Genomic DNA, 26755 nt, shown 5'->3' on the forward strand with positions numbered 1-26755 from the left:
ACACACGCCTATGAGAATGTAAATTGCCACATCTAGAGAACTGTTTGGCAGTACCGATTTAAGCTGAGTATATGCATGCCCTATTACCCAGAAATTTTAGTTCCAAGTATCAAAAATATGCTCCAAACGACATGTATGAGAATGTTCACAGCAACATTATTCATAATAGTCAAACATAAGAATCACACAAATGTCTATCAATAGAAGATGACAGAAAAGTTCTTGCAGAGTCATACAATAGAATACTATACAGCAATAATGATAAGTGGACCACTGCTACATAAAATATGAGTGAATCTGAGAAATAAAAGTCAAGTGAAGAATGGCAAATACAAAAGTGTATACAATGTATGATTCCATTTGTATTATGCTCAAAACCAGGCAAAACAAATCTTTGATATTAGAAGTTAGGAGACTGTTACCTTTGGGAAGAAAGAAGGGTAGGGGGAGGATAGTGGGGAGGCTTAAGGGGCTATTGGGATGGTGACTGTCTTAGTCCATTCAGGCTGCTATAACAAACTACCATAGACTGAGTGGTTTAAACAACAAACATTTATTTCTCACAATTCTGGAGGCTGGCAAGTCCAAGATCAAGGCACCAGCAGATTCAGTGGCCACTTACTGGTATACAGGTGGCCAACTTCCAGCTATGTCCTCACACAGTGGAAGAGGTGGGAGAGCTCTCTGGGGTCTCTTTTATAAGGGCACTAATCCCATTCATGAGGGCTCTACCCTCATGATCTAATTCCCTCCCAAAGGCTCTACCTCCTCATACCATCACATTGTGGGGTAGGATTTCAACATATAAATTATGAGAAAATACAAACATTCAGGCCATGATGCTGGCCAGGTCCTATTTCTTGATGTGGTCAGAGGTTCCACGGGTATGTTCACTTTGTCATAATTCATCGAACTATATACTTAAGATTTGTATAGTGTCCTCCATGTAAGTTATACTTTTAATAAAAGTTTATTAAATTTTTAGATGGTACTGTCATGTGAAATTATTGCCCCTTTAAATTGGAAATGTGTGTATCTCAATTCATGCAATAAAGTAACACTCTGAGGTAATAAGTACTGTTATTATCTCCATTTTATAAAAGAGGAAACCAAGACACAAAAAAGTTAAATGACATGCCCAAGGTCCCACAGCCAATACATGTTAGAGACAGGACTGCAACTCAGGCTGCGTGGCACCAGAGCCCCACCAAGAATCCCTTCCTTCTTAAACGAGTATTTGGTGCTTATACAGCACATTTCTTGCTAGACATTTAAAGGGCTTTGAAAATTTGACTCTAAGTTGGATCTAAACCAAGAAGCACAGTCAAATCAAGTGAAGTGACTTCACTAATGCCAATCATATGCTACTGCTTTTCAAAATCAGGCCTCCAGAGGGCGACAAATTTGCTTAACTTTGGACAATACAGTCGAGGTTACTGTTGAGATTCATATCAACCATCTTTTTCTTTAATTCATTTATGCAAGATGTTTTACATACTCCAGATGTTGTTGCACTCATTTTCTACACCTTTGGAATTCTAAACTTAAAATTAGAAACAAAAGCCAAAGCACCAATCAGGAAAACAAAAACGTAAGGCTAACGTTCTTGATAGTGTTTCTCCTTTAAATGTGTTCAAATTCTTTATAGATTACCACAAAATCCTTCTCCTACTTTTTATTTTATATCAATTTTACTCCCTGTGATCTTAGGAACACTAATGTTTAGAATCCTGGAAGTTAAAATGATGAGGGTGAGATCATATCTATTCTACCAGCAGCAGAACAAACTCTGTTCTTGCAGAGTCATACAATAGAATACTATACAGCAATAATGATGTGGACCACTGCTACATAAATATGAGTGAATCTGAGAAATGAAACAAACCTTTCTCTCATCTCAAGCCCAGCTGGCAAATAAGAGAATTATAAAATATTTAAAGATACACTTCATGGGAATCCAGTTTAGAAAGCTATCTAGTAAACACTCTTGTTTTAGACAGTTTGGCAAAGGAATTTCACTTCATATATATTACAAATAAGGAACAGATCAGTTATAAAGGTATGTGTGTTAGGTCCCAATGAAAATCAGCATTTGGGCTAATAGTCAAGTGAAAGAAACACAAGTCTCAGCTCCATGGCTGACATTAGGAGTGGAAACATATGCCAATCCATAATATTTTTCTTGAATGCTGATGCCTATTACTTGATCGATAGAATTAGCTTGTACATATAACAAACAAGTAGTTGTTAGTATCAGTTGATTTAAGTTTAACAACAACAGGCCTTTTGTAATTTTGAGTTTCAGTGTATTCAACTGACTAATCCTTATATCTAACAAGAAAATCAATACCTTTGAAATAATCAGCTTTGGGCACTGGGGAATCTCTACTTCTGGGCAAATGGATGGGGTTCTACTTGAAATAATTACTACCAGAAGTATAACCAGTTTCCTTGCAAGATGAAATCAATTCATCTATACTATTTTTTAGCCTCTGTTCTCTCAAATCTGTGACACAGTGCCAGGACTGAAAATACCCATTACATTTCTATGCTTTTTAACGGGCTTTGAAATTTCAAGATTTGGAAAATGTACTGTGAGATGAGCCAAGCATGCATTTTCCTGATATAGCATGAGAAAAATAAAATAACTCCCACATACCTTTATCTATACAAGATGACAGTCAAATCTCAAAAAAGTTTAAATACTCTAAGCATTTGAAAATATTCTATAGGGTAAAGTCAACGTTTTTGAAGAGATTTTTTTTTCAAAAACAAAAACAAAAAAAGCTCTCCAAGTGATTTTTCATTCCCTTCCTGTACTTTTATGAAATTAAAATTCAGGATCAGCCCCTAAGAAAAGATATTCCAAAGAAAATGCAATGATTGTCCTGTTAGATTTAATCCTTTGATGGTTCTCTTTAATTCTCAGCACTGAGTTTCACTAAATGTACAGTATTTCATTACAGTTCCCTGTCCTCTGGGTACTTTGTAGTTCAAGCAGTTTAAAGAGCTGTGTATTATGTCCATGGTATTTACAGATTTCAATTGGTTTGAAAATCTCTGGGATAAAAATTATTCTTCCCTTAGAAAGGAGTAGGAAGGAGGGATAAATGAATTAATAAATGATTACAGAGCCTCTGATAATATTCCTACTTAACCAATGAAAATGAGGTGCTTCTGTAAACAGAAAAGTCAACTGTAGACACTTCACGGCTGGGTGACTTTGGACTTCAGTGACTTTGCTATTCCTGAACAACCCTGGAGCAATGAAGATAGGTTGCTAATAATGTTTAACAATTTTATGTGTGTGTATGTGAATCAGAAGGAAAAGACAACAAAAACATATGGTTACCAACTAAGTCATAATGAAAACAGACAAGCATACTACTAACCTAAGACAAAACTGCATGCACATGAGACCCAAAATGCCAGTCTATTTATGAGTGGGAAGCTTCCATATTAAGTTCAGACAACATTTCTTTAAAAAGAATCTGATATTGTTTTCATTCATGATTTTCTTAGTAATGGTTCAGATTTCCCATGTCTTCAGATATGTCAGGAACCAAGAGAATGTGTCACATATTAACAATATTAAGATAATGATTCTCAAATAAAGTTTACAATCATATGGTTGTGCTATATACATTACCCCAAAGAATTGTGAAGAGAATTAAATGACATATATCAGATATTCAAAAAATATTAGTCTTTTCAATATAATAATATCCACCTAAATCATGTTATCATAGACAACTGAATACCTACAATGGAAACAAACCATACTGGTATTTAAACTGATTAAATATTTACTGAATACCTTCTATGCACCTAGCATGAGTATGATAGCTACATTCTAGTTAAGAAGATGCCCATGAAACAACATTATATGCTACTTAGAGCATATCTTACGAACTGTAACATCTGTAATTGTCAGAGATGAAAATTGAAAAGCATATAGAAGGAGGTGGGGTCATTATTTTCCAGTAATATATGTTATTATAAGCCTGTAACTTTCTTCTGTCTTAATCTTATAATATCTTCAGCATCTTTATGAAAGGAATCTGAGACTCAGTCCTCTCTAAGTCACATAAGCGTAGAACTAATCGCTTCAGTGTGAAGGACCCAAAAAATATTTCATGCCAACCAGTGTTTCATTATTTACACAACACTTTTTAAAAAAATTTCCTTCTACCTCCCAGAACTTTGTATCACATACCCTGAAATAAAATCCTAGGGGCACTTATAAGCTTTTCACCCAGATGATTTAAACCATTATGCGTTCCAATGGGATATAAGGCAGGATTTGCACCTGGGGCTGCAAAGTACATGGGTTGGCTTATTAACCCATAGCAGCAGGAACAAGGTAGATCTTGAAGGTGAGAAATCATTACACCATGCAATCTCCCCTACAAAGAGAGAAGTTACCTTAGGATCAGCTGTGAGTAATTTGAATGCTTGATATACTTGAGATTCCTTTACACCACCACCAAGATCCAAGAAGTTGGCTGGCTTCCCACCATTCAGGAAAATGATGTCACAGGTAGCCATGGCGAGTCCAGCACCATTCACTGTGAAATGCAAATGGCACACAAGACAGGATAAATTTAACAACATGAAAGGGTGCATAAATTTTGTCCCTCCCCCATATTGCTAAAAGAGAACCCTGACTTTACTAGGCCAATTTCCACCCTGCTTGGAATTCTATTCAACCAGATAAATTCATAGACTTTAAGAATAATCAGGACTGTCGGGCTTCCCTGGTGGCGCAGTGGTTAAGAGTCCGCCTGCCGATGCAGGTGACACGGGTTCGTGCCCCGGTCCGGGAAGATCCCACATGCCGTGGAGCGGCTGGGCCCATGAGCCATGGCCGCTGAACCTGTGCGTCTGGAGCCTGTGCTCTGCAACGGGAGAGGCCGCAACAGTGAAAGGCCCACATACCGCGAAAAAAAAAAAAATAAAAGAAGAATCAGGAAATGTGCATACAAAGAATAAACAAAAAAGACCTGGGAATGGGAAGAAGGATTTATTGAGAAGTTAAATCAATCTGGGAAACACAAAGAAGGGAAGAGCTTAAGTAAGTAATAAATTTGGACTATAAGTAGAGGAAGGAGTTTTAGGTTCTGGAAAGTACAGATTTTAAAAGTACGGAGTTTAATATGCCGCGGAGCGGCTGGGCCCGTGAGCCATGGCCGCTGGGCCTGCGCATCCGGAGCCTGTGCTCCGCAACGGGAGAGGCCACAACAGTGAGAGGCCCGCATACCGCAAAAAAAGAAAAATAAATAAATAAATAAAATAAAAAAATAAATAAAAAATAAAAAAGTACGGAGTTTAAGAGAACTGGGAAAGAGAGGAAAAAGGATGTGAAAAGCTGCTAGAGCTTATGAATTACATTCTTTTTAATATTCTTTAAGAGATTTGAGTAAAGAATGTGATTCTTTCAATTTTTTGCTTGTTGAGAATATGCTCCTTTAAATGTGGCATCCCTCTGGGGTTGAACCACAGGGATCCCAACTTCAATAGGACTCCACACTTTTTTACACTTAGCGCAACCATGCATGTTTAAGCGTTCTCTGAGAAACTTAGAAAGCAAATGAACAAATTACAGTATCAAAACAATATTCCTAACCCCTGTTCCTGTTTCAAATTAATACAAGAAATGTTCACTAGCAACCTGATCATTAAAACTAGAACCAAAATGTTGCCAACATCCTAGTAGCTTTTTTTAAGAAACCAAAGAAAGAGTTTTAACATAAAAATTCTTATTTTCCAGAGCGAAGTTTTACTGATCAACTGCACTTCCTTTGCTTCTTAAGTTTAATTATAGGAAATTGCTTTCCTTAACTTAGAAAGTGCCAAAAAAAGTGCTGAACACAGCAGAAACTCTCCAGGTAAAGTACCTTTCACTTTTTCTGACCTCTGAATTCCTCAGGTAAGCCTATAAACTGTGGCTAATTTAATTAAGTCTGGGACAACTAAAATAAAAATCATTTATATATGATCTTAAAACAATGTGAAATGTGTTAATTGTAGCTTATGAGACTGCTACCTTGGCCAAATCATGCACACTCCTATAGAGGCTACAAAGAATATGTATTTAATTTGCTCTAAACACACAATTATATCTTTCCCCTTTCTAAATGCCTACAAATATTGAGAGCATATTAACTTATCAAGATCAGAATGATGTGAGTGATCTGGTACATTAGAGTTTCTGCTCCAAAACAAAGCAAGAGCCTTTGGTATCACTTGTAATTGGGTGTCATTTTCTATTGTATTGAACAGCAAACTACTGGATGAGGTCTGTTCAGTTCTAAATATAATGATACTGCTGGTTTAATGAGCTACAAATCTTTTTTATTTTAATTCCATTGAGATTAAGACCTCGGTTTCAAGTGCAATGAATTGCTTCCACCAGAAAAGGAGAAGTGTATAAATCTCAGTACCATATACTATGGACAATGCAGAAATTGTATTGCCTCTATAGACCCATCTTTATCTCTGCTAATAAGCCAATTTTACAAATTTAGATTACTATGATAAAATCAACTGTCTTATTAATAAACTGACATAATGGAGTAAGCATTTTATCATTTGGTTTTCACAGCACCTGAAACTTTAGTATAATGATTAAAGTATTCATTCTCTTCTACTTCCTCTAAGAAAGCAATTTATCTTAAACCCAAATTTCACAATAATTCCTAGCGTATTAACACTGACTAGAGTAGCAGAAGTTCTGACCTTTACTAATCAAAGTTTAACTGAAATACTTTAATGTTGTGGTCCTCAACTGGGGTGATTGTGCTTACCAAAAGGTAATGTCTGGAGACATTTCTGGTTGTCACAACTGGTGACAATGCAGCACAGGAAAGCGCCCCACAGTCAAGAATTATCCAACCCAAAATGTTCATAGTGCCAGAAGTGAGAAACCCTGCTTTAAACTGGTGACCACCAGCCAAAATGAACTTTGGGAAGAAATTTTGGGTTGTTTCTTAAGAGTTTTTGGCTACAAAAATCTCATGTTTACCTGCTTTTGGGAAATAACATTTCAGAAACCAAGGGGCCCTAAATTCTGCAAAAATCCACAAATCATTCTTTTGATATAACTGCTTTCTTACCAAAGCAGGCAATGTTCCCGTCCAGTCCTATGTACTTTAGATCATATTTGGCAGCTTCATTTTCAATGGGTTCATTCTCTGATTTGTCGTCCATAGCAAATATGTCCTTTTGTCGGAATTCTGCATTGTCATCAAAGTTTATCTTGGCATCAAAACAGACAACTAATAAAGAAAAAAGAAAGATACCTAAATATCTCCTAAGGATCTAAAAATTAAGTTCTTCAGGCTGACAAGTGCAGGTGAAAGAAAGTCAAAAATTGTCATTTTTTCTCATGCTTCAGGCAGGAGAAGCTGTTATGGCTTTCTCGACCTTTAAACTTTAAGGCTACAAAGACAAATATGACATGGTCCCTGCTTTCAAGGGACTTACATCCTAAAAAAAAGCATAATGATTTATATGTTGGTTTCTATAAAATAACAATGTAAGTTACCATTACTCATTAAAAGCTACAGACTGGCATAGCTACATACAGATTTGATTTGCAATTTTTATTACAGTTCTTATTTTTAGTATTTAACCTTTCACTTCAATGCAAGGAGATACTAGACAATAACGCTTAACGCTGTCCCCCTGTGTCCTTCTTTTGATGTTGCAAAGTGAAGTTTTTATTTAATCAGTATCCTTACTAATATGTCTAGAAGATATAGTGGAAAGAACACCAGGCCAGAATCAATAGATTTTTTAAATTATTTGATCCTTAACTAAATCTGTAACTTTGATAAAAATCTGGACCTCAGTTTTCTTATTTGAAAAATGGAAACAACAATCCCTAGACTGCTGATACACTTACTCTGGGGTCTGCTAAAACTAGACCATCATCTTGATGTAAGCAGGACCATCTTATAACTCTTGTGATTCAAGATACAAAACATTAAGAGACCAAGACTAGTCAGTTACAATGGAATGCTGCCAGGCATTAATTAGCACCACTGTCTCCACGCACTGGTGCTGGCAGAAATCTCTAACTCTTTTTACTGGCTAGGAGCCCTGGACACTGTGAAACTCACTCAGCGACAGGGAGGGACCACAGAATTTTCCTTGATTTGCAGATCTTCCACATGTACAATCAGGTAGCGACTGCAGTGGGGACGGGTGGTGTGTTTGGTGTCTTGGATCTGATCTCTTTTATTACATCCCTTAGAGTAGAAAGTAATTATCTATGATGACATTCCATCATAACCTTCCTTCATCCTGCTTGGGATATCGACAGGCAGGGATCTCTGACCATGAATTTAGATATTACCCGTTCTCCTCCAGCATTGCTGATAGGCACCTAACTCTTGACAGGGAAAGAACCACCTACATATATTTCACTCTAAAGTAATGACCATGGTCTGTTAGTCCCACTTGCTTCCTATGAAAAGAAAATATCATTATATTGTAGCATCCTGGAGTTAAAGACCCCAGGTAGAGGTTTTTTCCAAGGGTCTCTCTACCACAGTAATTGAGCACTTTGGTACAAATCTGTACAGAATTGTCATATTAACATCTAAGAATTCTCAGCATAAGTAAAAGTCCAAACCACAAATCACTTAAAGTAGCACTGAATGACAAGGGAGAATCTTAAATGGAATTTAATGTCTGCCTGTGTCCTCTGTGTTGCCACAAAATGTCCAACCCCTTTACCCACACACTGTGAATATACAGAGCAAATATGAGTAATTACTTTCCAGAATACTGAAATCTTAAAGATGGAATCCTACATTACCAAAGGAATTGGCCAATGTTCTCTGCTTGCTACAGTAGCACTTTCTCAGTAATTAATGACTGGTATAAAAATCGACAGGAAAGCAACATCATTGTTGGCTTTCCATTCGGTTTACAAATATATATTAATTAATTTATTAGTAATTTTAGCTCCTCCATTACTCATTGGCAAGATTACTTGTAACCAACATGTTCAGAATGAATGGGCAAATGCTATCAAATTGACTTCCTAAGTGAAGAGTTTCAAATAAAAAAATTCTTGGTCAAGATTAATAAACCAGTAAATCAAAATAGGTCCAGGCTGATCTTTGCCCCTTACAAAGACTACAGTTACAAGCTACTTGAGAGAGAGCGTAATTAATGGATATGTACGCAAAGCGCAGAAGGTAGTCCCAGCTAAATGCCTGCAAAGTCAGATTTTCAAAAGACTCTTTTTCTCGTGATATGATTTGTATGCCAAGTACAGAAATGAGTTCACTATTTGGGGATCACCTTGAGAGAACTTTAGAGTTAACCTAGGACCTAAAGATAGTGACTGTGGGATGACAGGGTTATCTATAGGTAGGAAAAAAGGTGTATCTACTATGGTCCCTTGCCAACTGTTCTCCCTCTGTAGAGAAAATTAAACAACATAATTAGGTCAATGTATGTATGTCCAAGTGCTTTTAGAAATTAAAAACACTACATAAATAGGAAGTAAGTAAGGCAACTTTAAGGAGTAATGAAAAATATCCAAAACTAAATTGCCACCATTAATGCCTAAATCTTTTTTGGGGAGGGTGGTGCTGGAGGGGGGATAAAGCATTTTAAGGAGGTACATGGATTTTGTTAGACACGTATTTGTTAAACCTGCTCAATATCTTTAAAATGGTCCCAAACATACAAAGTGCTTTCCTGCCTTACAATCTCAGTTCATAATGTTACATCATCTGAAAGTTTTCCCTTGAACTTGACCATTTAATGCAGACCCTGGCATCAAAAACACCTGGGTATGAATTATAACTCTCACACTTCCTAACCAGGGGTCCATCGTCTCTCTTAAGCCCAGTGGCCTTGTCGGTCAAATGGGGACCAGAGTATTTTCTACTGCACTGTATTGAAGGAAGGGGAGGATGCATGCAAAGCACTGAGCCTCACTGACAGCTGCCACTCACTGGTTATTTTTATTATTACCAATGCCATCCTCTACATGCACAGTGCTTTCTTAGGGCTTCAGAAATATCATAGGTCCTTATGGCCCAGGCTACAGGATTCTCTTCCCTTCCTATTACTAAAAATGACCTGTACTTTGTCCCATTCCCTTATAATCCTAGAATCTGTTTAGAGTACATCTAAACTAATGCCTACTGGAGTTTACACATGTACAGGTTACCTATGGTTTTCAATAAAAATACGATCTTCTGAATACATCAGAATTTTCCCACAGGAAGGATTTTAATGGTTGGCATTTCAGGCTTTGGAACTGACAGAGAAGGAGATTTTGCCTAAAGGATGATGATGAAAGAGATGACTTTGGTGATCCTTGAATCACACCACACCATTGCATAAGGCCAGGGAGGCTATAGATGTGTCTAAAACAGCCCCAAGTGAGACTCTAAGTCAGGCATTGGCAGAGTACAGCCCTTAGGCCAGCTCACTGCCTGCTTTTGTAAATGCGGTTTTACTGGAATTCAGTCACAACCATTCATTTACACACCTCTATGGTTGCTGTCCCAAAACAACAGCAGAGATGAGTGGCTGCAATAGAGACTTAAATGGCCCCCAAACCCCAAAATATTTACTATCTGGCCCTTTACAGAAAATGGTTGCCAATCCCAGCTAAGCCACAGTTCTCATCCCATTTGTATCCTACTTTAACAACTGAAAAACTAGTCACAGGTATCATATTTATATGAGTGAAGGAGAAACTTAGGAAAGTTCATCATACTAGTGTGAAAACAAAAAAGTATAACAAACGAAATAAACCAAAACTTTCAGCTTGCACAGAAGGAGTAGATCAATTCCTGAATACTGATTGACTCTTATATGCTAATTTCCCCCTGCAAGACCCCTCCAAGTACACTTTCATAACTGGTGGGTTAAAAATGGATTGTCTAATTCAAAAAGAGTCACATACCACAATGTTCACTGCAGCACTATTTACAATAGCCAGGACATGGAAGCAACCTAAGCGTCCACCGACAGATGAATGGGTAAAGAAGATGTGACACATATATACAATGGAATATTATTTGGCCATAAAAAGAAACGAAATTGAGTTATTTGTAGTGAGGTGGATGGACCTAGAGTTTGTCATACAGAGTGAAGTCAGTCAGAAAGAGAAAAACAAACACTGTATGCTAATACATATATATGGAATTAAAAAAAATGGTTTTGATGATCCTAGGGGCAGGACAGGAATACAGACACAGACATAGAGAATGGACTTGAGGACACAGGAAGGGGGAAGGGTAAGCTGGAACAAAGTGAGAGAGCAGCACTGACATATATACACTACCACATGTGAAATGGATGGCTAGCTGCATAGCACAGGGAGATCACCTCGGTGCTTTGTGACCACCTAGAGGGGTGGGATAGGGAGGGTGGGAGGGAGACGCAAGAGGGAGGGAATATGGGGATATATGTATACGTATAACTGATTCACTTTGTTATAAAGCAGGAACTAACACACCATTGTAAAGCAATTATACTCCAATAAAGATGTTTTAAAAAAAATGGATTGGCTATGTCAACAATAGCACAGTAAACTTCCTTGCTCAGACCTTGGCTTTTTCATTTAGTAAGACAATAAACTATGGAAAATGTATTTTTGGAGGTGCTGAGCTTGGTTCAGATATTAAACTTTTCAATGTCACATTAATGAAACCTCAATTCTATAGAAAATTCAACTCAAACAAAGGCCATTCTGTGTACAAAGTGGGTGAAAAAACCACACCTATTAATATTTATAAAACAATTTTCACCATCAAAAGCATATTGTTATATGCTTGATAGATTATACAAATGAATTTTCCTTCTGAACAAATATCAAAGAAAGCTGCAATACTTATATTCATAGGGTGTTTTTGTTGTTTTGTTTAATGGTGTGAGATCCTGTGAGCTGCTAATTCAACAACCTCGATGAAGAACTGAGAACGTGACTGGCAGTTAGCGGCCTCCGACTCTAGAGTTTTAACAGAAGAATGTGCTATAGAATTAAACAAAAGAAAAATGCATTTCAGAGGGGAGACTCACACATAAAAGAAACAAAAAAACAGCAGGAAATAAGACTTGTCATAATTATTTTGGAAAATAATCTGTCTTCAAGCAATGTACTGAATTCGATTTGTGATAAATAACCATAACGTGATACTGAAATGCGCTTTGCCAAGATGGCTTTAAAATGCTGATACTTCCAAATTAGTCCACTTTCCATTAAATGTTAATATTCAAAGAGTTGTATATTCTTGAGAACTTTTCTTTAGTTGCTGTGAAAAGAGAAAAATAGACACTGGGCAGGAGGGAGCTTCGGAGGAAGGTAGAGAACTGAGAATGTTCTTGAAAATAGTCTTGTGTATAAAGAGAGAAACACAGAGAAACACCCACCAACAACATGGGCACTTGCTAACACAGAGCAACAGGGTGGTTATTTAGGGAAATTAATCTGAAGAAAGAAAGGAATTTGATGTGCCACTTAACTTTGGATCACCCAGCCTTAATTCTCTTGGAATCTTGGCCAGGTAGTTTTAAATTGGGTTTAACTCCTTTAGCTCAGTGAATGGATTTGGGCTCCAACTGATGAAGATGCCTTAGAGCAGGAATTCTTAACCTCAGGACTACTGAAACATTGAGCGAGATCATTTTCTTATGACAGGGACAGCACTGTGCATTGTATAATATTTAGTGGCATCCCTGGCATCTACCCACTAGAAGCAAGTAGCATCCTGCACCCCAAGTTGTGACAAGCAAAAAAGGATGTTAACTAGATTCACTGTGGTGATCATTTCACTAGATAGACATAGATATAAATCAAATCACTGCACTGTATACTTGAAACCAGTATAATGCTGTATGTCAATTATATTTTAGTAAAAAATTGTGTTGAGACATTGCCAAACAGCCCCTGGGGAACAAAATGCCCACCCTCCCCAATGAGAAACATTGTTTTAAAGATACCAAAGAAACGAGCCTGTGTGCAGGCAGATCTGGCTGACAGTGGGATGAAAAGAAATAAGACATAAAATCTCACAGTGGCTTACAAAATAAGTAAATGAAGATAGGTAAATAATTAAAAATTTTTAAAAGCCTTGCTTTTTACTTGGCTACAGGTTTAATGAATTAAATCTGGCAATGCAATTGGCCAAGCAAGGAAAATAGTTCATTTCTATTTGTTTGCTTTCATTTCAATAAAAGTTGTCATTCTCATAGACATGTTTTAACTCAATGTCTCTTTTTCCTTTGCGAAACTGCCTTTTTCTCACCATGTGATTCCAGCTCAGTGAATGGTCTAGGTGTGCACATGTGACCCAAGCAGGGCCAATCAGCATCATCTGAAAGGGCTGTTACTGTTGCTGGAGGAGAATGACGAAAACTGAGAGCCATCTTGGCTGACAGCTCCAGAGGCGCTGGCTGACAGAGACGCTGAGCTAGAGACAAGCAGCACTGGGCAACCAGAGAATCCCTGATTACCTTCATACCGTAAGCCAGTCTACTCCTTAAACTTCTCTGTAACACAAGTAAAATAAGTACCCACCTCCCCAGGGGGCTTTTTAACAAAAACTAGGCTGATGTAGGTTTGTGTCACTAACAACCATTATAATCCTAACTAGTAGTCACTAAACTACATCACAGTCAGTAGTGCCAACTTACGTTGTTTGAATCAGACTATAAATCACATTGGAAAAAATCATTCTTGGGGTGTACCAAAAATTCCCCACTGGTGACCTAGCAGCATAGATGTTATCAAGGCCAATGCTATTCTTTCTACCGTGTTATCTATTATGCATATATATGACCATTCATCTGGAATTTTTTAAAATGTTCCTCATCAAGCAATAGAAGACTGAAGAAATTCTTTTACAAAGAAATTGTGCAATGAATAAGTTTAAAACTTTTTAAAGTAAAAAGATTGGTGTAATGCCAAGCTTCTTAAACTTCTAAATTAAAAGAGTAATTGTTAAGTCAAGGTTTTAATGGGAAAGGTTATATGTTTTGCTATTACTGATCTAAAAGAAAAAATTTAAGTATTCTGATTATAAATATTGTCAATATTGCTAAGATAGAAATGACTAATATTATAGCTCCTAAATAAAGGATTGCTTTAGGGAAATGTGACAATGATGAAGATCAATTTGTACATTTGGTCATTCATCAACGTTTCCTAATTGGGTTTAATTTGACTACTGCTCATTAGGAGTTATAAACCAACACACTTATTTAATTGTGATTATAATTCAATAGCTGAACTTTTATGGTACAATGAACAAATTAATAGCTAAAGATAATTTTGCTCTTAAAAATATCACATAAGACTTATGTTTTAATGAACTATATATACATGGAATGTATTTTATGACGATTCCTTCGAAAAAGCTCAATAATTTTCCTTTCTCTTAATAATTAAAAAGAAAACTTCAGATTTTATGAGGTTTTACAAACACTCTCTAGGAAAAGGTTCTTGTAGCCCTGTTCCCTGCTGCCAGACCACAATCTGTGACCGACAACTTCCCAAAGGGATAAATGAAAATGCCATTTTTATCCCACTTGATGGCTGAATTTCCATTTTTTTGGTTAATATGAAATAACCAGGTTGCTTGTGCATATTAGCTTGAAAAGCAATATATGACCTTTAAGAATTTAAACTGAACTTCCTCTCTTGGATTTAATTATCAGCCACTCAATGCAGCATGAATTTTAACTGATATTCCCAAATTGGAGACTACTTCTAGATCACTCTGATGAAAGCAAATTAACAGTTTAAGATGGAAAAAATAGAAAATAAGGCAGGTCACCATAAGTTAGTCTGATGTATCAGAATCAACATGCACACCAGACTCCAAAAGACAAGGGTTTGAATCCCAGCTCCAGTAACTAGCTGCCCATGGGAAGACAAATTCATTCTTCAATCTTCTATAAAATGGAGATAACTCCTAACTCTTCAGAGTTATGATAAACAATAAAAAAAGAAGACACATAAATGTTTATCACAGTGCCTGATGTATGAGTTCCAGAAACAATTTTCTTCTCCTCTCTATATCAAATACTGACTATTTTACAGCCAAATGCAATTTTTCAAATATTTAAGAATAAAGGTAGTTTGCTTATAAATGACCAACCACAGAATTTTATCTAGTGGTCACTTGTGTAAACCATGTAACCTATTAATTTCAATGGTTTCTTAAACATGAGCTCTTTGCCTGTCCTAATCTGAAATCGTTAAAAACAAAAAACAAAACAAAACAAAAAAAATATAAAATCTATACCTTTCCTGGACTACTTCTATACTCCTTGAGAAGAATACATTTTATGAATGTCAGGGGCCAGCCTATTTTGTGTCTAACATTGGATGCTTACACTAATCACCTCATTTAGACAACTGCCCTACAAGATAGGTATCATTTTTACCCACTTTTTTGGATTTACAAACAAAAACAAACGAACAAACAAAAAACAACTGAGGCTTAGCCCACATATGTGGCTGGAACACAGCAATCCCAGGCCTCTCTGGGTTCCAAGGACATGGTATTTTAAATTTTCTGAGTCTGACTATACAATCTCTGAAATATACTAAAGAGAAAAAACTGTACCATCCACGCTGGTCTAGAACTTATTTGTATTTGCACATAATGGGTATTTATTAGTCCAATGGCAAATCCTTATTTACTGTCTGCTCACAACATGCTAAGCAGCAAACAAGACACTGGTGTTGAAAGATACTAAAAAAGACAAGGTTCGGGCTTCCCTGGTGGCGCAGTGGTTGACAGTCCGCCTGCCGATGCAGGGGACACGGGTTCGTGCCCTGGTCCGGGAGGATCCCACATGCCACAGAGCGGCTGGGCCCGTGAGCCATGGCCACTGGGCCTGCGCGTCCGGAGCCTGTGCTCCGCAACGGGAGAGGCCACAGCAGTGAGAGGCCCGCATACCGCAAAAAAAAAAAAGACAAGGTTCATGTCATTTACATTATCACTATCCTACCCCCTTGATATTCCACCCCCCCACCATAAACACATGCACATTTTCAAGCTTTTGCTATCAAATTAATAAGACCTTACTGAATACTTGTTGTATGCAAGACACGGTGCAAGGGTGGTAGGTGCTGAGATATAAGACAGTTATTGATACACTACAAGTACCCAATGGGAAGAAAAAACCTTCTCCACAAAAATGTCTCCTTCTCCCACCTGAAGTGAAAGCTGCTAACCAAGTAAGGGGAAAGAGTTTGACAATGGGGCACTAGAGGCTTCACCTTGATGACATAACTTCAGCAGGAGACACAAGGTGAAATTATATGCAGATTTAGGTAAACTAAAAAGCTTCAAACAGTCTCAGTTCCATAAAAGCAGGTGCATTCATTACACCCAAGTGCTATGGCTCCTGATCCAACCTAAATCTTTACCATTGTAGCAGCCGTGAGGGGCATGAAAACTAGGGGGTGATGGTGGATGGATGTTTCTAAATAAAACAAGAAGTAACTTTCCTGGAGGCTTGGCATTTGGCTACAAACAAACTCAAGGGCTGAAATCTTTAACTGCATCATGGGAGCATTTGAAACTATGGCAGAAATTAAATTACTGAAGGGAATTAATGCAAGGCTGCTGCTACAGTCTTTTTGTACAATTTATAGTTTGCATAAATAATTACATTAATTTGTTTTTTCTCTCTTTTTTTTTTACCTTGTCCTTCTGGAGTTTCACCAAAGGGATTCACTTCCACCTGAGTAGCATCGATTTTCAGGAAGAGATTATATAGCTTCTTAATTTGATCTGCAGCCTAAATGTGATCAAGTGAAATGAAATTACACAAAAGCAGTAAAAAAAACACATTTATTTTGCTGGATTAATGAAACCTTAAAAATAGCAAGTTATGTCTTTATTTTCAGTTAGGTTTTCTGAAGGGAAAAACAGAAAAGCATAATTATTTTAATTTCTATTGCTATTCATTAGAAGGAATTGCTCACCTTTCCTCCAGACACCAGGAAATACCATTATCAAGAAAACAAAATATTTTCAGTATGGCCTAAAAACGTTGTTAATCTTTTTGAAAATTATCATGTCCCTATTAGGTGAGCTATAGCACCATATGAGCTACAATCATTAATACAAACAAGCTCCATTTAAGTAAAAGGTAAACATGATTTCGAGAGTTTATATTGACAAGGTTTTCCTTATTAGGCTGGAATAAAACTGTTATTATATTCATTAATCCAAACCTATAATCTGTGAAAAAACAATTACTGAGTGTCTAATGGAAATGGTTGCAAAACAGGAAGATGAAAGTCCCAAACAGTAAACTTACTAAATAGCACAGTTCAAACTAAAAAGTTTGTCCCAAAGGCATAAACCACAAAGAGCAAGAATATCCAACAGTTTCCCTGGTGTTGTGTCCCTGACTTCATCTTTCTCACTCTGCTTGAAATTCACTCGCTCATTCATTCTTTTCAACCAACATTTATTAACTGCTCATGTCGCAGCAGGCTGGCATTGTGTGAGCCGGGGCTAGGGGAAGAATCACAAATGAGGCGTGACAGCACTCTGGAAAGCTCGCACCTGCAGTGAACACAGCCTGTGATGCAGCACAGTGAGAATGTGCAGTGAAGGCTGACTGCTGGGGTTCCGTCTCATTCTTGGCTCCATCTTATTTCCCAGCCATGGTTTTCCCATTGCTACATTTCTGTTCATTGTTCCCATCCTGCATTATTTGCCCTCAGATTCGTTTCTGGCTTTTCCCCATCTCTACTCTGTATCAAGGGAGCTGATACTTTCAGGCTGTGTTTCCAAGACTCCTGGGCCAGCTGGCTTCAGTTCAGCCAATGGAAAGCAGCGGTGAGAGACAGGAGGTGGGAGGAAGGAAATAGAGGGGGTATTTCTACCCCTTTCTTTCTGTCTCCTCTGGCTTTAATTCCCACCAGGGTCCCAACTTCTGTATCCCAAAGTCCAGTGATACCACCGCCTCACTCTGTCCCTTGAGCACACAGGTAGCAACAATTTCCTGCTGTTGTTTAATTCTGCATTGCCTCGCTGTCCACTCTGAAACTTCTCTGCTCTCACAGCACCTACATAACCAATTACCTAGAATAAAGTCTCACTGTGGTAAATACTAGGAGTGATTTCTTTGTTCTGGTATTGAGTAAAGAACTCCTGGAGATGTATGTAATTCATATTATCTTAATTTATTGTATAAACATGTGTAAACTTCCTTAAATCCTAATTTGAAAGCCAGTGGACATAAACAAACATAATGAGTAAGACTGAATATTTTTTAATATTATTTTTTTTCTGGCTAGATAGTACATGTACATGATACAAAATTCCCAAGGTACACAAGGGTCTCCCTCAGAACCTTCACCAGACTCCCCAGCCACATAGCCCCCATCTGTCCTCCTGCAGCGGCCACTTACTGCTTGATGCTTCGTTAAGAGATACAGCTATGCAGGCTTCCCTGGTGGTGCAGTGGTTGGGAGTCAGCCTGCCGATACAGAGGACACGGGTTCGTGCCCCGGTCCGGGAAGATCCCACATGCCGTGGAGCGGCTGGGCCCATGAGCCATGGCTGCTGAGCCTGCACATCCGGAGCCTGTGCTCCGCAACGGGAGAGGCCACAACAGTGAGAGGCCCACGTACCACAAAAAAAAAAAAAAAAAAAAAAAGAGAGATACAGCTATGCATATGCAAGTATACACACTCTGCATTCATCTTTTTTAAGAAACCCAACTTGGTTCTATACCTTGTTTCTTTATTAATAGGTTTCAGAGGGCCTTTGTCAGCAACACAAAGAGAGCAATCTTGTAAATGGCTGCATGATATTTTACTGTATGGATGTATCATAATTCATTTAACCTGTCTCTTAAATAATGGTCATTTCGTTTCCAGTAGTTTGACATTACTTCAAATGCTGCCTTACCTATATCTGTACATATATATCGTACATATGATTAAACATCTGTAAGATGTATTCCCTGGAGTGGAGCAAAAATGGGTGGGCATTTTACATAATAAAAGATTTTATTAAATTGTTCTTGGTAAAAGCTTTCACTAATGTCCCCTTCTACAAACCAGCGTCATAGAGGTTGTTTTTCTACTCACAACCATCAGCTATCTGGATCTTTCAGAATGCTAGGTAAAAATGGGTACCTCATATATGGTTTTAATTTGAATCACTCTTACTGTGAATGAATCTGAGCATTTCTCTATGATATTGAAGCATCTGTATTTCCTCTGCTGTGAATTTTGCCGATCCTTCTGTTGAGATTTTAGTATTTCTCGTTTTAATTTATATGAGGCGCTTTTACATGAAGGAATTTAGCTCTTAATCTCATAGAAATTGCAAATATTTTTGCCCTTTAACATTTATCTTTTGCCCATGTTTTTGTTACTTCTGCTGCATGGAAATTTGATAATAATAATGTCATTCTTGGCTTCTGGCTTTGTGCCAGACTTGAAAAAGGTTGGTCCCACCCTCACAATTCTACCATTATTTTTTCAAAAACTTTTAAAGATTTTCTTTATTTAATGCTTACTCTATTTTTTTTTTTTTTTTTTTTTTTTTTTTTTGTGGTATGCGGGCCTCTCACTGTTTTGGCCTCCCCCATTGCGGAGCACAGGCTCCGGACGCGCAGGCTCAGCGGCCATGGCTCACGGGCCCAGCCGCTCCGCGGCATATGGGATCCTCCCAGACCGGGGCACGAACCCGTATCCCCCGCATCGGCAGGCGGACTCTCAACCACTTGCGCCACCAGGGAGGCCCTGCTTACTCTATTTTTATAAAGGCAAACAGATTTTATTTGAGTTACAGTGTAGAGCAGATAAGTGACTCACTGCTGAATATTTTTTGTATTTTTAGGGATTTTCCAGGTTATCAATATGAGCGTGCAATGTGAGCTGCATAAGAGAGGCATGATGTCTACCTTGGGCACCATGGCATCCACTACAGTTATTCAGCCTCTGTGCAGAGTCAACACAATAAATAATGGTTGAAATAATCATTAATTTAATAATAAGGATACACTGCATAACAGAAATAACTTCTGTGTGCATACATATATAAGATCTTATCCCAGATACTTTAAAACTTTTTTTTAATGCACATAACATAAAATTCACAAACTCAACCATTTTTAAGTGTATAGTTCATCAGTGTCAAGTACACTCACAATGTTGTACAACCAAGCTCCAGAACTTTTTCAGAATCCTGAAAACGGAAACTCCATACCCATTAAATATCAACTTCCCATTCTCCCCTCCCCCAGTCCCTAACAACCAGTCTTTGACTACTCTAGATACTGCATATAAATGGAATGATACATATTTGTCTTTTTGTGATTGGCTAATTTCACTTAGCAAAATGTCCTCAAGACTCATCTACCCTGAAGCACGTGTCAGGATCTCGCTTTTTTTCGAGGCTGAACAACCTTCCATTGTATGTATATACTACATTTTTTTTTGCCCACTTATTTGTCTATGAACACCTGGGTTGCTTTAAAACTTCTAAAGCTTATATTAACCTAGCTTAGCATGAAGCCTGAATTTTCTCATGTTACTGCCATTGTAGTTATACATTAACACAGAACTTGGGGGGCATTCGTTATTACAATTGTTTATTATTATGTAAAGGCAGACCATAAACATCTTTTGAAGCATGACTAGATCTATGCTGTAAGACCTACAAGGGGTATATGTTATAAAAATCTGTGTTGTAATATCCACAAGGGAGATCCAGCCTGGCTTGGAGACAGAACGTGCCTTATTCCAGAGGCTATACACCAAATGACTACAAAGCCTCTCCAGGCAAAGCGTCTTCAGTCTGCCCAGGTGTAATAATAGGAAATGGCAAGGCCTGTGGCAAGTTGAGTTGGCTCCCCTGCTTTCTAACTGTGTTCAAATTTAAAAAACAGATTAAACACAGTCAAAGAAAACATCCTGCTAGTAAATGTGCAGTTAGCCAGCTTGCCACTGCCACCTACTTCCTCAGTAACCATGCTGTACAGAATATTTGTTTTGTTTCTTTTTTGCCACAATTAATGTTATTTTAAGGTTATTTGTTAAGCAATCAAAAAAATTAAATGCCTAACATCAAATATCCTGAGGGCCATATGCATGAAGCCCTGACAAATTTACCAATGTCTTCAAAAATGTTTTAACAGGTTAAAAAAAAACTTGAAAAACTTCTCTTGCACTCCAGGAATTAATATCATCAACATTCATATACGGTTCTTAAAGGTAGCCAGAGGTACAAACCACACCCAGAAGGGTTAATGAGCTTGTATTGGTTTATTGGATATTTTCATCAGCTTAAATACTTAGAGGCGCATGTTGCCAATTCATGGTGCCTATGTTTTTAGAAATGAATAGTATAGATGATAAGACATGCTTGAGGAACTTGCGGATTTTAGTCATATTCCGTTTTCCCATGGCTTCAGTCTTTTCAGTCAGCTCTTGCTGAAATGTATTTTCACCAGGAACATATACTTGGTAGGTTTTTACGCAAGGTGATGTTTATTTTTGGTTAAACCTAATATTAATACATCATATTTTAGAGACAACAGGCATGAGTCACAGGAAAGATATTAATAATTTTATACGAGAATCATTTTATATGTCATTTATCCATGAGTGAGGCACCTCCAAAGGCTCAAACCACATCCTAAATGAAAATCAAGTAACTTTCAAAGTCACATTGAGTCAAGGGGCCTCTAAGATACCATTTCTTTATCAAAAGATCACCAATGGCTGATCATTTAAATAAATGTCTTCTCCTCTCAGGTGGCTCCTCTGCTCACAGTGCACTGAGCCCCATGACTGGAGGAAGCACTGTAAAGCAGAGATCCCTAAATCTACAGCTCCAAAAGTTTCCCGCGCTGCTACGCCATGCGTTCCACGTTCTGCTGTACAAATATAAACGGGGGGCCCCAGATGAACAAATCTGGACACAACTACAGCTGAGATCTCTCTCTCTCTCCTTCACACACCCTCCTCCTGTGTTCACTGTCAGAAGGCCGACCACTGCCCTCTGAGCCCCTAGGAAACAATGGCTAGTTATCACCTCTGTTCGCCAGGGTTCAGCAGATGACCTTGGTCCAACTTTGCTGAGCAAATGAAGATTTAAAGCCTTTCGTAGAAACAACAATGAAAAAAGGAGAGAAAAAAAACTGATTTAAAACACTTCTTTACTTTCCTCAGTATATTAAGTCAAAAATATAATGACAATATAGCTACTAATGACCCCTGAGAACTTGCATGTTCATCTTCCTTCCATAGATAACTCACTTAAAACCTAGTGTTTAGGGTACTAGGAAAACATGATTCAGTCATTTAAGAGCTATAAATAACTTAATTGTCTCTTACATTATGTTGGGGGGAGGGACTGATGGTGTACATAATACTATTATTGCCTTCTCTAGAACTCTGTTATGTTTACCTCCTGAGTTTTCAAGTCATGTGTTCAGCAGATTTTATCCACTCCAAATTTATTCTCTTGTCACTTACAGCTACCCATCCCTGACTCCCTAGGAATCTCTTCCAAGTGGACATCCTAGATGTGTTATTTCACTTACTCACACATATGATAGATGTTTCTTGGGCATCTAATATATTTGCCAAGCACTTTGTTGGCAACACAGTAGTAAGCAAGATTCACAAAGTCCCTGCTGTGGTGCAGATGAGAATACAGCAAAGGTGACTGCAAATGTCCAAGAGAAACACAGATGTGCAAAGGGGTATAGAGGATGTCAACAGGGCTACTGAGCACACTCTGGAACTGACTGTAGGACAGTGTGGCTAGAACACAGTGACTACATGGAGAATGGCTCTCCGTGACCACCACCCAGACACAAGAAGCCATTCAATAAATCTCAAATGATCAGCTAATATAGTTAGTGGCCTCATACTCAGGAAGTGAAACCAACCACTGCAGCCCTTACCCACAAATCCTCCATTATCTCTCTTTCAGCAGGTCACTAACCTGGCGTCTCTTTGCCAGTCTCGGAAATGACAATTAATTCCTCTAACTGTCCGCTGAAGCCTGGCCCTTTCTATTTCCTACTGAGGTTTAGTCCCCAATGATCCTGTTTCCTACTACCATTTTGAACCTTTAGCTTTCCACTGGAGCCTTTTCCCCAGTCTTCAAGTAAGTGCTGTTCTCTCTAATTGAAACAAATATATTTTAAAGTTTTATTCTGCTTCACCCTTCTAGGACTTGCCTTATTGTTACCCATTAAACTTCTAGAGATAGAATTAATCAAAAGAAAAAGTAAAGGCAGGAAAAAAAAAGAGTGCACAACTGACTGTTTTACTGGAGGAACGTTACCCAACTAAATTAAAGGAAACTATAACAATCCTAGAGCTCTAGGACAACACACACACACACACACAAATATGCATGCACACAGAGGATGAAGGGTTATCAAGGTGGCTCCTCTTAGTTATGGAAGAGGAAAACAATAGCCAGTAAATTCTTCTGATTTAATTGTGAGATAAGGAAGCTTGCCTACGTAGACATAAAATCAGGCTCTATGGGCAGGACCAAGGGCAGTGCAGGACTGAGATGCTCAAGACAGACTCTCTCCCTTAATAGCTCAGAGGGTGATTTTTCTGTCTTTGAAACCAAGGGATATAATTACTAAATTGGCATAATTTAAGCTGCTTTCAGTGAAATATCACCTCTGTGCCATTAACATTCACCTCAAATGCCCATTAGCTATGAAAGAATAGCAATTAGTTAAGTAATGTATATTATTAATAACAATAAGAACTGACCTTTCTGGAGTATTGAATATGCACCTTCACACATCAGGTCACTCAATCCTCATGATAACTCTCTCAGTTAGGATATCACCACCCCATTTTACAGATGATGAAAGTGACGTTCAGATGGTCTGAATCACACATGTACTGGGTAGCAGTACAGGATTCAAACTCAGGACTGCCTGACTCTACAGCCTGTGCTTCTAACCACTATATTGCCTCTTATAATTCATGCGCTGGAGCTGCAATGCTACCAAAAAGACAAAGAGACCAACATACATAACAAAGTGCATGAGTCTGCAGGTGACACACTCTCACACACATACATACTGATATATCAATATATATATATAAACACACATGTCATAAACATCCTCTTTGGAACACCAAATATTTTTTCATTATAAACAACGAGAGGAAAAAAAAGAAAACAATAAATTACCCTATTTCCTGATAATCACAAACATTAGAGGCAATTAGCAAGTTCCCAAACATTTTCTGAAACAAATCAGACACACCGGCCAATAATTGCTCAGGTACCTGGTTTTTCAAAGGCCCAAAGAAGCCTAGATTTTCGGCCATCCGCTGAGCTTGGCTGTCCTTTATCCCTTCAATAATGTCAATTTGCTCCTAATAAAAATGAATCAAATGAGCAAAATTCAGACAGTCAAATGAAAAGATTTACAACCTCAAAAGAAAATACTTAGTATTTATTTGCAAATGAGTAATTAAAGTGTGGCACCTTTCCAGAGATCTCTGAGCTGGGCCATCACAGCTGCCTATAGGGTATATTTTAATTAGCAGACCATCTATAAAACAGCCTTTCCAAAAACTATATAATTCTTCAGGGTGGCATGCTGACAAGACAATCCGAGGCCAGTTTTCACTTTTAATTACTATACAGATGGCAGTGATGAATATTTAGGCAGTTAATTTTTATGACATTTTTTGGAAGGCTTCCAAAGTAAGTATTTCCTGCCTAATACTGCTGTTAAGTTTAGAGCTTGTCTTATACAGGTTAAATATTACCTTATGATTTAAACACTCTATTGATGATGATAGTTAATAATAATACCCTAGCTCTACAAAGGGCCATTCCCTCCAAGATACTGAGTGCTGTTCATACATATTATTTCATGTATTCTCTTAACAAATGGAATGGTTTGTTTTAAATCATATTAATTTCAAAAATGGGTAGGTATTATTGGTAAGCCACAATGTAAAGTCTCAATTTAACTTCCAAAGTAGTTAATTTAAATATGTAACATTGGTAAAAATATTTTAAAACCAATCTCCAAAGTATTACTACCTTATATAAATGAAGAGTTTCAAGAAATAAAATCCTTGCTTTTTGGAGGGAAAAAAATCACTTTCTAAAAGGAATAATGAATGTTTCTGCTAAAAAAATTTTTTGTGATTTTTTTGACACTAAAAACTCAGAATTAAAAGCTGGGATTATAGTTCTAAAGACCTTAGGTTTTTCTTCTTATAGTTGAGCTAGGTTGATAAACACTTCATATACATCACCTCATTTAATCCTCACAATTCTATGGGGTGGGAATTACCCCCATTTTCATTTTACTCATTCAAAAAATGAGGCTTAGAGACACTGAGAAATGTACTGGCTAGTTAGGATTTGACCTCAGGTCTCTTTGGCTAGAAACTCATCCTAATATCAAAAATAAAACAAAAACCCACACACAAGATTTAATGAATTGAAACAAACTGATAGAATCTGGGCGTTAGAAGGATTCATTACCAGTACTGAAAAACATCAAGGCAGTCTCTAGTTCACATCTGATTTCCTGGGGGAGAATTTCTGGGTCATGTATACTGTTAAATGGGGTAGAGTTAACCAAGAGGAAATGGAAATATCACAGTCATCTTCCACTGGTTAATTCTTGGGGCAAGTTGGATGGAAAGAAATGAGGGGGTAAGAAAAGGCAAGAAGGAGGAAAAAACAAAGGGAGGGGAAAAAAGCAAAGAAAAAGACCTTGAAAAGCACATACTTTGTATCTACCCAACCTTCAACTGGACACCCAGTAAGAAAAAGGACTCAATATCTTCATGCCTTAAATCCCAGGAACAGTCTACCTGGCTCAGACTCCACACTAAATCTTTAACAGGTTGTATAGCAACGATCAATGAACAGAGCATAGTCAGGAATCTAAACATACCTTAAAAATAAGTTCTGGATTCGAAGCTGCCACCTCTTCAATGTCAACGCCCCCCTGAGGGCTGCCCACCAGCACAGGGCCATTGCAGGACCGGTCCATCAGAATGGCCAAGTAGGTTTCCCTAGAAATGTCCAAGGCTTCAGCAACCATCACCTACCACATTAGTGGGAAAGTCAAATTAAGTCAGCATCGAGCTGATTTCCACTTGGAAATCTATACAAACTTGTTACACAAATCAAACAGCTTCATTTTCAGGGTCTTTAAACCCAGTGAGATTTGAGAGTGCTGCTCTCAGGGCCCACCGTGTCCATTTTCACCTCCTTAATTGATCCTGATAACTTGTTCAAGTGACAGGTATTCGGTTTGCCTCAAGGAACCTTCCCACTTTAATCTTCTTTTTCTTCTTCCTTCGGAAACCCTGACACTTAAGAAAAACTCCAGGGAAGCAGCTGTTATTTTAATTTGAGACGTTAACAGTACATATATATTACTACACTGATTTTTCTCAGATTGCACTGGTGGAAAACCAAGTTTGGTTGCCAAAGAAGGATTCTTTTTATGGTATGTCTGATGCTTCCTATGTTTGAATACTTCTGTCTCTTGGATCACTGTATTTTTATTTCAATTTATACTTTCTTTTAAATTACAAACATAATATTTGCTTGTTTGAAAATAATGCAAACGATACTAACAGTATACAGAGGAGACAGTGAAAGCAGCTCCCTGCTGCACATACACACCCCTTGGGCCCCAGTAGTCAGAGTGATCACAAGTCCATATGGAACCTTTGTGATTATCAGAAAAAGTCATCCTTTCCTCT

At 37.8% G+C, this 26755-nt stretch overlaps 1 protein-coding gene across 2 annotated transcripts in view; it reads right to left on the reverse strand.

The window, feature by feature from the left end:
* The window catches only part of SUCLG2 (succinate-CoA ligase GDP-forming subunit beta), a 255795-nt gene that overhangs the window by 95873 nt on the left and 133167 nt on the right, over window positions 1–26755 (reverse strand). For both annotated transcript variants that reach the window (XM_060110702.1, XM_060110701.1), the window contains exons 5-9: window positions 25936–26088; window positions 24299–24388; window positions 16695–16791; window positions 7116–7277; window positions 4426–4568 (exon numbers count right to left, since the gene is read on the reverse strand). In XM_060110702.1, coding sequence (XP_059966685.1) covers window positions 4426–4568; window positions 7116–7277; window positions 16695–16791; window positions 24299–24388; window positions 25936–26088 — 645 coding nt within the window. The remainder of the gene's footprint in view (window positions 1–4425; window positions 4569–7115; window positions 7278–16694; window positions 16792–24298; window positions 24389–25935; window positions 26089–26755) is intronic.

This window comes from Mesoplodon densirostris, chromosome 10 (genome assembly GCF_025265405.1).
Source record: "Mesoplodon densirostris isolate mMesDen1 chromosome 10, mMesDen1 primary haplotype, whole genome shotgun sequence".
Classification (NCBI taxonomy): Eukaryota; Metazoa; Chordata; class Mammalia; order Artiodactyla; family Ziphiidae; genus Mesoplodon; species Mesoplodon densirostris.